The 14599-nt window shown below is 40.8% G+C and overlaps 1 protein-coding gene across 4 annotated transcripts in view; it reads left to right on the forward strand.

Moving 5' to 3' along the window:
• Positions 1 to 14599, forward strand: part of TANC1 (tetratricopeptide repeat, ankyrin repeat and coiled-coil containing 1) — a 61882-nt gene that overhangs the window by 36853 nt on the left and 10430 nt on the right. For 3 of the 4 annotated variants that reach the window (XM_054278536.1, XM_054278538.1, XM_054278539.1), the window contains 11 exons: positions 2647 to 2904; positions 3484 to 3603; positions 4642 to 4923; positions 5800 to 5954; positions 7165 to 7396; positions 8415 to 8581; positions 9809 to 10416; positions 11690 to 11798; positions 12011 to 12133; positions 12939 to 13175; positions 13792 to 13977. In XM_054278536.1, the coding sequence (XP_054134511.1) occupies positions 2647 to 2904; positions 3484 to 3603; positions 4642 to 4923; positions 5800 to 5954; positions 7165 to 7396; positions 8415 to 8581; positions 9809 to 10416; positions 11690 to 11798; positions 12011 to 12133; positions 12939 to 13175; positions 13792 to 13977 (2477 nt within the window). The remainder of the gene's footprint in view (positions 1 to 2646; positions 2905 to 3483; positions 3604 to 4641; positions 4924 to 5799; positions 5955 to 7164; positions 7397 to 8414; positions 8582 to 9808; positions 10417 to 11689; positions 11799 to 12010; positions 12134 to 12938; positions 13176 to 13791; positions 13978 to 14599) is intronic. The other variant, XM_054278537.1, reaches the window with a different exon arrangement.

Below are 14599 nucleotides of genomic sequence, written 5' to 3' on the forward strand. Positions count from 1 at the left end.
ACATTGTTTGTCATGGATCAAAAGACTCCTGTATAAAACTTAAGCGTTTCAGTTGAAGGAAGCTATTTTGTGTACTCATTCCATGTCAGATTGATACTTGATCAACTTTGTATAAGATCTAGTTTTGAGATAGCCTGAACATCTTGAACATCTGAACATCAAGAAAAGGATATATCCGAGTTGTTGCTTTTGGAAAAAGAGCACAAATGTAGATACTGATATGAACATACTAGCCTGACATACTAGCTTGACAAGCTTGAAATAGTCCGTGCTCTAAATAAGGTCAGAATGGCCTCATATTTGTTTTAAATAGTGTACTGGCATGACAACATCATTACTACATAACCTTGTAAGTACCAATGTTTTAAAGACAATATTTTAGAACAGTGATAAAAGTTACTTATTGAGCTACTGAAAAGGAAGGATGAGTGTATGAGTGCAAGAGCAGGGGGAACTTGCTGGTGGCTCCTTCAGTCAATTATGTGTGGTTTGTGGCTGCGGGACCTCTGCAGAGCTGCCGTTCGTGTCTCAAATTCCAGAGAAATTTGAACACCCCATCTCTTGGTACCCATGGCAGCACCCCTTACATCTATAAAGGCCTGAAACCAAGAAGGGAAAGAAGAGGCACCTTTCTGATAAGCGACCTTTGCTTTTGCCTTTTACAAACAAGTATGTCTGTGCATTCACATTTGTTATTAGCAATGTGTATTTCAAATTCTTCAGCAAGTATATGTTTTCTGATGACTTTGACAAAGTTCATCCAGCCATGAACATACCTTGCTCCTTCATGCTGCTTATGTGGGCCTTCTTTATATTTCTATTCCTGCAATGTTTTCCGGACCAACAGACTGATGGGAAATCGGTCTTTTCTCCCTTTTCCTCTTTTATGCTTACAGTTCAGGTTTCCTTTAGTTTTCCAGTGTTTTACTGCTGTAGTTGAATTCTTCTTTGCTTCTGTTGAAGTTGATGTAGTAGCAGCAAACGCAAGTTTTAAACTTCAGCAAGGAGCAAAGCAGGGGAAAAGATTGGGCTGCTGGCCAAAACAAAAGCTTTGCTGGATCCTTGCTGCTGTGTCAGGATGGAAATCTTGAGCAGATCTTGGGTTTCCTGGAGCTGCACTTCGCTCCAAGAGGAATCAAGGTTTTAAAGATTTCATACTTCAGGAGGAGCAATTTTTTTTTGACACAACAATAAAAATAAAATAAATTTGTCATATGGAAGTACAGTCTAAGTGTGTGCAAAGATTAATGGGGTGCCTGGAAAGTTGGGTTTTTTCTTCTACTGCCTCTAAACGGTATGTCATATTATTGGTGTTTCTTAGAATATGAGCTCTTGAATTGAAGCATCCGATCTTCTATTTCTTACAAATGTGAGCGTAAGCTGGTGGAACGCAGAGCTGTACAAGCACCTCACCATCCTGCATGGCTGAAGCTTCAGTGCAGCTGGTGTGGAAGATCTGTTGGTCCTTCCTTGCCTGGACCAGGCTCAGCATTGCAGGAGCCACCCCTGTGGTTGCATTTTGTTAGCAGTCCAGTATGCCAGAGTGTTTTCATTAAAGAATGGGCCAATTGAGTGTAGAATAGCCACAAATATGGCTTTGACTTTTAAATTGGTGGCCTGGGAAGGACCCAGAGTTCACACAGGTATTATAGTTTGAACTGGTATTGATTTCTTTAATGTTTGTTTTTTTTATCCTGATGCCCTTTCATCCTATTTTGTATTTTCCTCTGTTGCATTAAAGTGTTCAAAATGCATTGAGTGTTGGCTTAATCTTCAATAAATATTTGTTGTTCAGTTATTTTGTGAGAGTCTAATGTAAGTAGTTGAAAAAATTTTAAGTTAAACAGAGTGGTTTCAGTATTAGTCATGCAAAAAGTATATCTGCAGGGTGTTCCTAATTAGGCAAGGAGGTTAGCATAGTTTTATCAAACATTACTAAAGTAGGTCTTCAGGAATATATAAAGTCTTCACATTATTGCAGGAGGCCTTGATTAAGTGCAATCTCACACAAGTACACACTGATAACCCTCAGCTACCAAACTAGAACATTTGGATCCCACTGGATAATGCAGTTGGTGTTGTCTCTCATCCACGGAGTCACTGCAGCAGCAGAAACTGCTGCTTTGTACCACAGCATCCAAAAGCACCTCAGTGGTCTTAGCTGCCTTTTACCTGAGGGTCTCTCTAGGTCTGTGTTCCTTATTCCCTAGCACAGGAAATTTTCATAGCAGAAAATGCCCCCTTTCCCCCAAGCCTTTATTTGAGCCTCTAATTTATACTGCAGCACTCCTTTAAAAACATAAATCAATATGTTTAATAGAATCTGAAATTTTATTAATATACTCAACTGTTCTGATTCATCATGCATCTACTCCTGTTTGCTCTTAGTGACAGGGAAATGTAGTAGGTGCTTCAGAAAGGAACAGTAAATAGCTTGCTTGCTGGAAGGTTTCTGTCAAGATTGGTTTGCTAGGTATGAGTACAGGCCATTGTCATCCTGATGTGATTATATATTTTAGGTAAGATGGACCTCTGAACAACATTGAATTCTTGTTCTTTATGTTTCACAATGCCATTTGAGAATGAAAATTCTTATGTGTGTGTCAAATTCTTCTGACTTTACTGGTTTTTTTCCCTCTTTTTCAGCCACTATAACAAGTTCATCAGAAAATGATGATCGTAGTGGATCCAGCTTAGAATGGAGTAAGGATGGGAGTCTCAGAGCTGGAAAACACCAAGGCATCAGCCGTGATCGAAGAACAGATAATTGTTCACCAGTTGCGGAAGAGGAAGCCATTGGCTCTTCTGAGAATCTGCCAAAAGAAGTACCAACGGGAGAGGGGCCCCTTCCTTACACTCAGAGTTCTGCCTCTTTAATAATGCCTCGTCCAAACTCCGTTGCAGGTAAAGTCCTGAGGTCAAAACCCAAGGGTGCTCTTGATGATAGGACATTTATTTTGAATCTTTCTGTTGTTATCATGAAAGTATCTCTATAGGATAAAAAGAAAAAAGCCTTGCTCTGAACTGAATAGATGAGCATTACCTCATTTGTTTGAAACTGTGGTCCAGAAGGCTCTTAGCATGCTTTTTGGTAGGTATTGATCCGGTCAGGGCTTTTGAAACACTTCAGAAGTCCATCAGTTATTCCAGGACACTGCCTGGTGACAAGTGGTGTATTAGCAGGTAATACCTGAACGTGCTCTAACACTTCTTACCTCGCTGATGTGGTTGTTCCTACAGTAAAAAAGAAAACTCCCTCAATGGGAGAACTGAGGGCCATTTAAACAGGGAAAAACCCAACTAAATCTTTAGTCAAGTTGATTGAAACACATTTTGTAAATGTTGTAATGCAAATGACTTTGTTGCCGTTGTCTCGAAAAAATGCTCTGTAAGTAACATGCAGATGAAGGACTGTAATAAATTATAACATTCTTTGTAATTAGTGTTGAAAGAATAATAAACTTCAGTTCTTTAATACTCTAGCAACAAGTTCAACCAAATTGGAAGATTTGAGTTATTTGGATGGACACAGAAATACTCCTTTACGAACTTCAATTCGCTTACCGTGGCACAACACCGCTGGCGGAAGAGTGCAGCAGGAAGGTAAAGGCAGAGATGCTTGCACCTGCATGTCTGGCACAGGCACACATTCCTTCAGCAGTGTGGAGCGTGGGTGGGCTGCCATCCTTGTGAGCAGCCCTGACCTGCGGTGTTACTGTGGAGTGCTCCTGACGAGTCACTGCGTGTCTCCCAGCAAGATGCTTGCTTACGCTTTTTCCTGCACAATGCTATGGTTTAGAGATGGAACGTGTGTGTGTATCTGTTACAACCAATAACAATTAAAGGCAGAAAAATTTAGGTGACCTCCTAGTTAAACTGATCCTGAGGATCGTATGTAGATGCTGTGCTGCCCTTTTCCATTTTTGGCTTTTCACAGTCATAGATTAGTGCTGAAACAGAAGTTGTGTAACGCTACATTTGGCTAATGAATCTTTAGAGCATATTATTGGTGAATATTATTATTCCTGTAAATTTTAATGTATTTTATGCAATCAAACCCAAATTCTTTCCTAAGTCATCAAGTGTTTCCCAGATGTATATATCAAAGTAATCAAAGGTGTAACTACTGATCCTATAACTTGAAAAGTACAGAAGAACAAGGTAGTAATTTTTTTTATTACTTAAGAGTTTTTTTTAAAACAGAAAAATTATGTTATTCTGTGTACCTTTTTCTGTTTCTCTGTAAATGCCTTTACAGATTTGAAGACCTAACTGTGATGCTGAGCACATAGTTCACTCTAAACTGAAAAATTGTGCTTCCCAATTTGTAAAATTATTAATGCATTATTAAGAAAACTTTTTGGATTCTACAACTTACCAAATTGCGTTCAGTTGTAAAAAGATAGATTGTACTTGTAGCTTCTCTCCTCTACAATTTAATTTATGCAAAAATTATGGAGATGACCTGGAGTGAGACAATCAGATTTTATTTTATTGCTTTCCTGGTGAAAGCACTGGAATTCATCTGATTATGACTGATAGTAACAAAGCTTCTAAATGATGTTACCTTCTGAAACCATGCTGTTTGATTGCATGTCAAGTTTCTTCTGGTAAACTTTCCTCCCTGGCACATCTTTTCAGCTCGTTTCATCCCCTATAAGCCTCAGGACATTTTGCTGAAGCCGCTGTTGTTTGAGGTGCCAAGCATAACCACAGACTCCGTGTTTGTTGGAAGAGAATGGCTGTTTCACACCATTGAAGAAAAACTGCAGAATCCTGACCCAGCAGAGAGCAGGGGAGCAGTCATTACTGGAAATGTGGGATTTGGGAAGACTGCAGTCATTTCCCGGCTGGTAGCACTCAGCTGCCATGGAAGTCGCATGAGACAAATAGCCTCCAACAGCCCAAATGCATCTCCTAAAAGTATGTTCTTTTTCTGGGTAATGGTCTGGGTTAATGTGCTGACATCAGGAGTCACACTTTTGCTTTTTTGGCTTAAGGTAGTCAGGCTTCATCAAGTCTTTGGCAAACACTTTTTTCTTCCAATGAGCAAGGGAAAGAGTTAAACTTTTGTGTTCTGACAAATACCTTCAAAGTGACATAATGTAGGCTCAGCCCATCAGAGAGGTGGTATAACACAGGCAGTGTGCAGGATCTCTTCTTCTTGTCAGGCAGTGTGTATCCCAAACTCTGAGGATGTGACTGCAGCAGGCTTTGTCTCTCACAAGTTTGGAAAGGGAGCAGTGAGTATTTTTCCTGCTGTGTACCCACTGTGTATGCTTTCTATAGAATTTTTGTAGAGGTAAGAATAAAGCTGTGGAGAAACCCCTTCTGTCTTCTACTGGGATCCATAGCATCCTGTCACCAGACCAGTCCAGTGCCTACATTAACTGGAAGGATGGTGAGACTGTCATTACTGCTATTTCCCTGCCTGACACTTCAAATATTATTATTACTAATAATAACAATGATAAATTTCCCTAGAGTGCAGTCATAGAGTAACTGCTGGTTTAAATGAGGCATTGTATGTGTAATTTTCTGAAGGAAACTCTTCACATCAGCATGGTTTTTCTTTCTGTAATTCTGTAGTTTTGATCTAAAAGTCAGTTGAGTTGTTTTAAAATAGTAAAGTTGCAAATGCATGACTGTATTTATCAGACTTAGTTGCAGGCTTCTTTTATAATGGTATAGCACAGTTTCAAGTTTTACTCTAGCAGTAAGATAATCTGTGGTGTTTTCCTAGAAAGCAATCTCCTGTCAGCAAATTTGGTTTCTCTTGTATTTGTTGCCTTTTACAAGCAGGTGGTGACTCCTGTCAGGAGATTCCCTTAAGCCAGTTAGCCCCGTGTCCCCCTGCATCTGGTGACACCAATACAATGAAGACTCTGACCTGTCCTGGTACTCCTGAATACAAAACTCAAGCAGGGGATTCTGTGAGACGCCTCGCTTCCAAGGTGAGTTTTCACTTCCTAAGAGACGCTCAGTGTGCTAGAACCCTCTAACCTGCAGGTGAGTGTGCTTTGCAGAGCCCCGGGAGGCTGCGGGCGCCTCTGCACGGTGGCTCTGTTGGGCTGGTGAAATCAGCTGCCTGCCTCTTGTACTTGTCAGGTGATCACCTGAATCCTGCGTGGTCTTAGAAAGAGTTACCTTAACAATTTCTCATCAATTTTATGTGGCTGTGGGAGGTTGGTGTCCTTTCCTTGCCAAAGGGGCTGTATGTTTTCTGCAGGGAGCTGCTCAGTGTACCTTCGAAAAGCAAAATTCGGGCTGGGGGGAGGCAGGGGAAGAAAAAATGTTTGGTTCTTGTATAACCCATCTATATGCTATGATACAGGTTGAGTCTGAATGCAGTTTTATTTTACCTCCTCTGAAAGCCTGAAGTCATTTTTGTATTAGATTAATATGTTAGGTGTTTTATTTTTTGCCTAAGTAGTAAAATTAATGAGTTGCATATTTTATATGAATAATTGTAGGGAAAACATGAGATCTTTAACATTTGCAGTCTTTAAAGTGATACATATTCGTTTGAAGCAGTGTTATGAAAACTACTGAAGTGGAGGCTTTTTATTCACTGTGAATACCATGTTTTCCGTGCAGTTTGTTTTGGGGTTTTTTACCCCAAAGAAATATGGGTTACGGCCTGGTTTATTTTTAAGTAATACACAGCTTTGAAATACTCGGAATAAAGCCACTTGTCATATTTCTCCATTTGCTTATGTAAGCGTGTCTTTAATAGCTGTCTGTAATTTACTTTTGCCTGATGATCAAATTAGTCCTTAAGTCATTACAGTGTGGGACATGGTGCTGTTAAATTACATATACTAGGTTACCTAGTCGGACCCTCAGGTTACTTTTGTGCTCAGTTAATCAGCTGCTTACCCACTGTATCCAAATGCCATAAACTCAAGTTGTGTTTTCCTGCCAGAATCTGATACTTTGATTTCTTTTCCTCTCTGCATGCCCTGCAAGGTCAAAAACCTATTTCATTGCCTTCCTCCCTGTGTTTGACCCAGACTGTCAGAGACTGTTACAGTGTGGGATCTTAACACTGAAAAGGATTTTGTAGTTGAGAGAGAAATTTAAAAACACTTTATCATAACTGCGCTAACTAGTAACCAGCCAAAATTCTGACAGAGTAATGCTTTTCACTTTGTAATTCTGCAGGTCGTTGCTTATCATTACTGCCAGGCTGATAACACATACACGTGCCTCGTGCCCGAGTTTGTGCACAGCGTGGCAGCTCTGCTCTGCCGCTCACATCAGTTAACAGCGTACAGAGACCTCCTCATCAGAGAGCCTCACCTGCAGAGCATGCTGAGCCTGAGGTCTTGTGTCCAGGATCCAGCAGCAGCTTTTAAAAGGGGAGTGTTGGAACCGCTTTCAAACCTCAGGAGAGGTACGTTAAGCAGGACGTGATTTGGAAATGAAATCTGAACTCCATAAGTATTAGAGAAAAGTATTAAAAATAAATAAAGCAGAACATTCGTGGACAAAGGTATTCCTTAATTGTGCTAGTTGTTTGTAACAATAATAGATGGGTTTTAAACGGGTGATCGGTGTTTAAATTTAAATTCTGTGAAACATATTAAAGGTCATAGAAACTTTATATTTACTTCTTTTGCTAGAAAACGGGGAGGCAGCTATTAGTTTGAAGTTAAAGCTGGCAAATTCACATTAAAGGATTTTGTTTTAAGATGCATTTTAGTTTTGTCACATACTTTAGTTTTCTGGGCCTAAACATCTGCAAAGTGGATGTAGGTTTTCCTTGCTTTTAAAATGAATGTGGCGGTTTTCCAACAATCACAGGGTATCCTAAGCTGAAAAAGACCCACCAGGATCATCAATCCAGCTGCTGTCCCTGGACAGACACCCCAACAATCCCACCGTGGGCATCCCTGGGAGTGGTGTCCCAATGGTCCTGGAGCTCCGGCAGCTTTGGGAATGTGACCGTTCCCTGGGGAGCCTGGGCAGTGCCCAGCACCCTCTGAGGGAAGGAGGAACCTTTCCTGATACCCACCCTAACCCTCCCCTGACACAGCTGCAGCCATTCCCTCCAGTATGGTGTGTAAAAGAAAGCATGTAGCAACCTGATTTTTGTATTTAATAAAGCCCTAGCAAATTCCCCTTGAAAACAGCTGCTTCCCAGCAGATGCCAGCTTGAGCACATACCTGATGTATGGCAGAATGGCGGCTTTGCCTACGAATGAACAGAGTATATCAGTCCTGTTAAACTGTTTTTAGTCTTCTAGTGTTGTTTTTAATCTCCTAAATAATGCTTACATGCTGTAAGATGTATACTGGTGTGCATAAAGATACATTTTTGTTTCTTGACATATGGAATTTGAGGATAAAGGTGAGTCACTTTAAGGGAGAATGTGTTTTTATCTTTTCCTTTTTTTATTCTCAAATTTCAGAGCAGAAAATTCCTGAGGAAGACTACATAATTTTGGTAGATGGTTTAAATGATGCTGAATTTCATAAACCTGATTATGGCGACACAATTTCTTCATTTATCACAAGTATAATCTATAAGTTTCCTCCCTGGCTGAAGCTCATTGTGACTGTAAGAACTAATTTCCAGGTAAAAACACCTTTTAATGCTTTTCTTACTCTCAAAGACCAAATGATCACAGTCGCATTATTATGAAAATACTGGGTTTAGAGGAACTCCAAGTCTCTTGAATTTTTTCTTCCTTCCTTCGTTACATGTTTATTTGCAGTGAACAGATGCAATATTGGAGGCCTTTTCCATTGTGAATCACTTTATTACGGCTGTCGGTAGAGTTGCTAATATAAGAAATTAAGAAATTTGAGTTTGCTCCCTTGTACTTCAGGAGTGCAGTGTTAAGGTGCAGCTGTGCTTCAGTACAGTCTCCAAGAGTTTATTTCTTCTCTGCCTTCTTACCACTAGCACTCAGAGTGTGTGGCTGCAGAGTTTATTTCTCAACTTAAGTTTTGGGTTTAAAAAGGGATTTATATAGCAGAGACTATTCCCTCTCCGGAGACTGGAGAAGCGTGTCTTTGTTTAAAACATCTCACTAGTCTGAAAGTGCAATGTTTTGAAATCCATTTAATTACATAAAGTGGAATAGTTCGTTTTTGTGTTGTGAAGGTCGGGAGATGTTTGCTAAACCTTTCTAATATAGGACTCTATGTAAGAACTTTCTGGTTTAAGTTAGAAGTTGCAGAAGTGTTTCTTTTAAATAAAGGTCTTTTGGATCTTCATTTACATAAACATAAAAGTATTCTGTGTAACAGAAGCATGAAAGTGTGTTCTGGTGAACCTGCTGAAATGTCTGTGCTGTGCTTGGTACTTGCACCTTCAGGCACAAGGGGCTGGGGATGTGTGCACAGCACCTTTCTGGTACATTGCTACTGGAAGGTGGAATGATAAGGGGAGTCTTTTCTCTCTTGTCATTTGTGATACTTCTCAATAAAACATTCCTGTCTAATAGATCGTTCCTTTTGCCTCCCTCTTTCCCTGGCCTGTCTTAGGGTCTGGTAACTGTTTTCCATTTCCTTGACTTTGAAGTGGTCATTTTTCATCCCTTTCAATTGTTGAGTTTGGTCAGTGAAATATTCGAGACCTTCCTATGAAAAATGATAAAATGTAAAAATACTGTTCTACCTCTTATGAGGAGGCAATATTTGCAAAACCATCTCAGGGTTACTGAATTCCTTTTTAATCTGGTACTCACTACGGAAGGGAAATGTAGCAGAGATGCATCGTTGAGTTCTCAATGCTGGAATACTCTAATGTCTTTGGTTTGCTTTTTTTTTCTGTTTTTCCCCCCTCTGTCCCTCACAGGAAGTGATAAGTTCACTGCCATTTATTGCAATATCCTTGGATAATTTTCCAGACAACAAAGGAATTCACGATGATTTGAATGCTTATATTCAGTACAGAATTAATAACAGTCAGGAAATTATAAACAACATGTCTTTAAATGGAAAAGCTGATGCGGCTACAATTGGGAAAGTGAGTAACCACCTGATCATGAGAAGCCTGGGATCTTATCTCTATTTGAAACTCACTCTGGATCTTTTCCAGAAAGGTCATTTAGTAATCAAAAGTGCAAGCTACAAGGTTGTTCCTGTGTCTCTGTCAGAGCTGTACTTACTGCAGTGCAATATGAAGTTCATTACAAACTCTGCTTTTGAGCGAGCTCAGCCCATATTGAATGTGGCATTGGCATCCCTGCATCCCATGACAGATGACCAGATTTTCCAGGCTATTAATGCAGGACAAATAAACAGTGAACAACAGTGGGAAGACTTCAGCCAGAGGATGGAAGCCCTTTCGTGTTTCCTGATCAAAAGACGTGACAAAACACGCATGTTCTGCCATCCTTCCTTCAGGGAATGGCTTGTCTGGAGAGCAGAAGGTGAAAATACTGACTTCTTATGTGAGCCAAGGTAAATTAAAAAAGGAAAGAGAGTGATGTTAAAGTACAAGCGCACCTAATGTTTTCCAAAATGAAATCTTCTGCATATTTAGAGGTAATGTGACTTAAGATTCAAAGTTTGCAATGCATAATTGACTATGTGGAAGTCAGAAGTTTGCATCTGACTTTGCTACCTTCATGGAGAAATTATAGTGCTGTATTGTTATTAACACAGCAAAATTGTTTATAATCCTGTGCAGGAGCACCTTGTCTATGTAATGTAGAATGCAGAAATAGAAGGAACAGATCATTTGTGCTTTTTTAAACGTAAAAATAATGAGACATTTTGTGCTGTAATTATATCCTGCTGGCATTGTTCTAGTTTGTTCTGTAACTTTGAGAGCCAGGGGTGGTTTAGTTGGAGACGGTGGCTGTTACTGTTTGTCATGTTCTCACAGTCGCCTCCCCTTTTTTCCTGTTTTTTTCATGTTGCTTGGGGTTTACAGCTTTTGCGTTTTACAAAAGAATAAATAATGCTGACATTTAAAATTATTACCAGCCCAAGACTTGTCTGAGCTTTCAAGTGGCTGTAACAGAACCAGTTCTGTTGGTGGGCCTGGGGGCTTGCAGCCTTGTGGACCCCTGGTCTCACCACACTGGGAACTCCCAATGCTTGCCCCAGCAGCAGTGGGAGCTGCCTGGGCCCAGGTAAAGCTTCTGATTGCGGAAAGTTCTGTTCAGAAATGTCTGAAGATGGGGTGAGAAGTCACTTCCCACAACTTCCCCCCTCAGATGAAGAGGCCAGCTAACATATGGCTAATTGCCCAGTTCTGTGTATAGTCTGATTAACAAACAGTATGTGATACCCTTCTTTTCTCAGGGTTGTGCTGCTCTCACTGTTTCCACCACTGACCACCACTAACATAGGTGCAGAATTACTAAATACATGTTTTCGCTCAAATTTCACAAGCATTCAGATCTTGCGCTTCTAAAAGGATTGGCTTCTTTCTGACATGCCTGCAGTTCCTGGCTCTGAGAATGCAAAAGGGAGCAATATGTAAACTACTTCACAGCTGGCACAGGCCCCCTGTGAGGGGACAGCACAGAAATAAATACCAGGAGTGTTTCATCTTCAAAATTTGCTGGTTTTCATTTTGCGTTACTTTGTTATGGAAAGAATTTTGTTTAGATATGATGGTATGTTTCAATAGTCTGACAAAGTTGAACTGTTATAACAGGCATAAAGATGTGCATTTACTGAAATACAAATATGAAAGTGGTTCTCTCTTAATCCCTTTTATTAGGAATGGACATGCTCTACTGGCTTTCATGTTTTCTCGACAGGAGGGAAAGTTAAACCGCCAACAAACCATGGAACTTGGCCATCATATACTTAAAGCTCATATTTTCAAGGTAAAGCTTGCAGCTTAGTAGGCTTTATGACCTATTCATATGAGTGCATCATAGAGGTTCTCCTCTGACTTGCTTGAATAATTTGTTGGGAGCTTATGCAAAATATTTGGTAGTGCTGTCAATCTAGATTTTATTTCTTTTGATACTGAGTTGTAGATTAAAATAGGATTTCTAATTCTACAGAGAGATTTCCTGTTTCTCATTTCCGTTAGGGTCTCAGTAAAAGGACCGGGATTTCTTCCAGTCATCTCCAAGCCCTGTGGATTGGTTATAGTACTGATGGACTGTCTACAGCCCTGGCTTCTCTAAGAAACATCTACACACCCAACGTGAAGGTAGGAGCAGTCAGCAGGGCTGTACAGCCAGTGCTTTGTCTGGCACTGGGCAGGGGAATGCTGAAGTCAGTGTAACCCTTCAGCAGAAAAGCACCTGGATCTGAACTCTTTTGGGGCAAGCTTTCATGTACTTTTGTAAGCTAAGTTCAAATCAGTTTTCCTTGGTAGTATTGATGGAAAGAAGGGTTTTTACTTTTTTCTTGTGTGGCTGTACTCTGTAGCACAGGTGAGTGTGTGGCTGCATTTTTGGGGTCACATGTTCCACATGGCCTTGCTGGGCAGAGCTCAGTGCTCTTTGCTTCTGTGGGAAGGTGTCAGTTGTGAAAGGGGAAAATAATTCCACAACTCTACACTGTTATTTGAATCCCCAGGTGATGGATAGCAAAATCCAAGTCAGTCAGTTGGAATTTGAGCCAACTGCTAAGGCTTTTAACTGGAAATTTGTGTGTACATAAACGCACACATGCATGCTCTGGCCATCTTTTTGAGATTTTCATTTTATCCAGTCTGGTTCTCTTAATGGAGGTAGTTGCAGAGTAGCAGCAAGTCACACATGCAATTGTGATGAGAGTAGTGAGTTTCAGGGGAGAGACAGGTCTTCTCTTGGGAGTGCAGTGCTCAGTAATACAATAATATATTTGCTAATAGAAGATTTTAAACTGGTGTATTGCTATATGTGTGTTAAAGTTGATGTCTGCCGATAAAATCTGCATCAAAATTAGGGCATTACAAATGAGTACCTGATAAAGATATCAAATTCAGACAAATCTGAGCAAAACATTATTTTGTTTAAATTAAATTTTAGGTGAGTCGGCTGCTGATTTTGGCAGGAGCAAATGTGAATTACAGAACTGAAGTACTGAATAATGCTCCAGTGCTGTGTGTTCAGTCACACCTTGGGCACGAAGAAGTGGTCACTCTCTTACTCGAGTTTGGAGCTGCTATTGATGGAACTTCAGAAAACGGGATGACAGCCCTTAGTTACGCAGCTGCTGCAGGTCACATGAACATCGTGTCACTGCTGTGCAGAAAAGGTGCAAAGGTAAGCTGGTGCACAAAGATTGCCAAGCCTGCAGCTAGAAGACTCATACAAAGGCCTAAAAAAGCTGTTATTGATTACTTAAGTGTATAATTCTCAGGCAGAGGCCTGTGGGGTGAGTCCAGACTTCCGTGAAGCATTTTGCACGTGGCACTGGTCACAGCCCTCTGGCAGAGCTGTTCAGCCAGTTTTGGGTGCCCCTCACTGTGCGCTTTCACAACCTGTTGTCATCAGCTTGTCAGTAACTGTTACCAAGAGAGTGTTGGGGCCCTCTGAAGTCAAGGTCAAGGGCATTCTCTGCTGTCCTTACCCACCCTTTGGTCCCCTCAGAGCTGCTGGCAGTCCAGCAGGCTAAGCACAATCTCCCCTTGGCAAGCCCATGCTGACTGGTCCTGCTCACCTTGTCCTTCCTGTGTTTGGCAGTGCTCTCTGGATTTAGTTTTTTCACACCTTCCCAGCTGCTCAAGTAAGGACGTTGGGCCTGTAATTCCCCAGATGTTCCCCCTTTTCCTGAAAGTCAGGAGTGAGAGCTGCTCTCTCATAGTGCCCTGAAGCGTCTCCTCTCCACAGCCTTTCACTGCATCCTTTAACCTCAGATGTTCCCTTTTCTCCCCTTCAGGCTGACCTTGCAGACAAGAAGGGCCAGTGTGCTTTGGTGCACAGTGCACTGAGAGGGCACTGTGCAGTCCTGGAGTTCCTGCTCGGCCTGGTTTGGGTGGCTCCCTCCCAAGAGCAGGATTCGCTGAGGAAGCGCCAGGCACTGCAACAGGCTCTCACAGCAGCTGCCAGCATGGGGCACTGCCAGGTGGGTTGGAAATACAGGTCCTCCCAGATCTGTTGGAAATTGTCAGAACTGTACAACAGTGCTTGCAGCTATTTTTAAAAGAGGCTTGGAAAGAATAGTTGAATATTCTGATATTTATTGTAGTATATATTAGCAGCTGGTTTCAGTGCTCTAGCTGAGTATCTGATAATTCAGTTTGCTTCAAGGTTTGTTTATATGTAATTTTCTGTCTACTTTGTCCTCCCTGTCCTTGGAAGTAGTCCTAAATCGCTAGGGGTGGTGATGACTTTCTGTGTCACTGATTCACCCAAGTATGTTTCTACTTCAGATTGATTTTTTTCTTCCAATTTTTCATTGCATGTAATCGCACAGGCTTCAGTTTTTAGCTTGATGCACGTGCCAACTTACAGAGTTCAGCTCAGTGTCACTTTAGACAGAAATTTGGGAAGGAACACTAAAAATAAATGTGTGTGTTAAAAATAAACACATAAGAAGTACTAAAAATGCTTTAGATATTTAGGTAATACAAGTATGTCTTCTGTTCATTGGGAAAATAAACGGTAAAATTTTACTTGGTAGAAAAGTAATGGGTAAGTAAAGATATGAATAAAGATCAACTATGCAGGAGGACTTAGTTTTGTAG

The sequence above is a fragment of the Melozone crissalis genome, unplaced genomic scaffold, assembly GCF_028551555.1.
Source record: "Melozone crissalis strain CALT ecotype California unplaced genomic scaffold, PUWL_Pcris_2 ptg000023l_1, whole genome shotgun sequence".
NCBI classification, from domain to species: domain Eukaryota; kingdom Metazoa; phylum Chordata; class Aves; order Passeriformes; family Passerellidae; genus Melozone; species Melozone crissalis.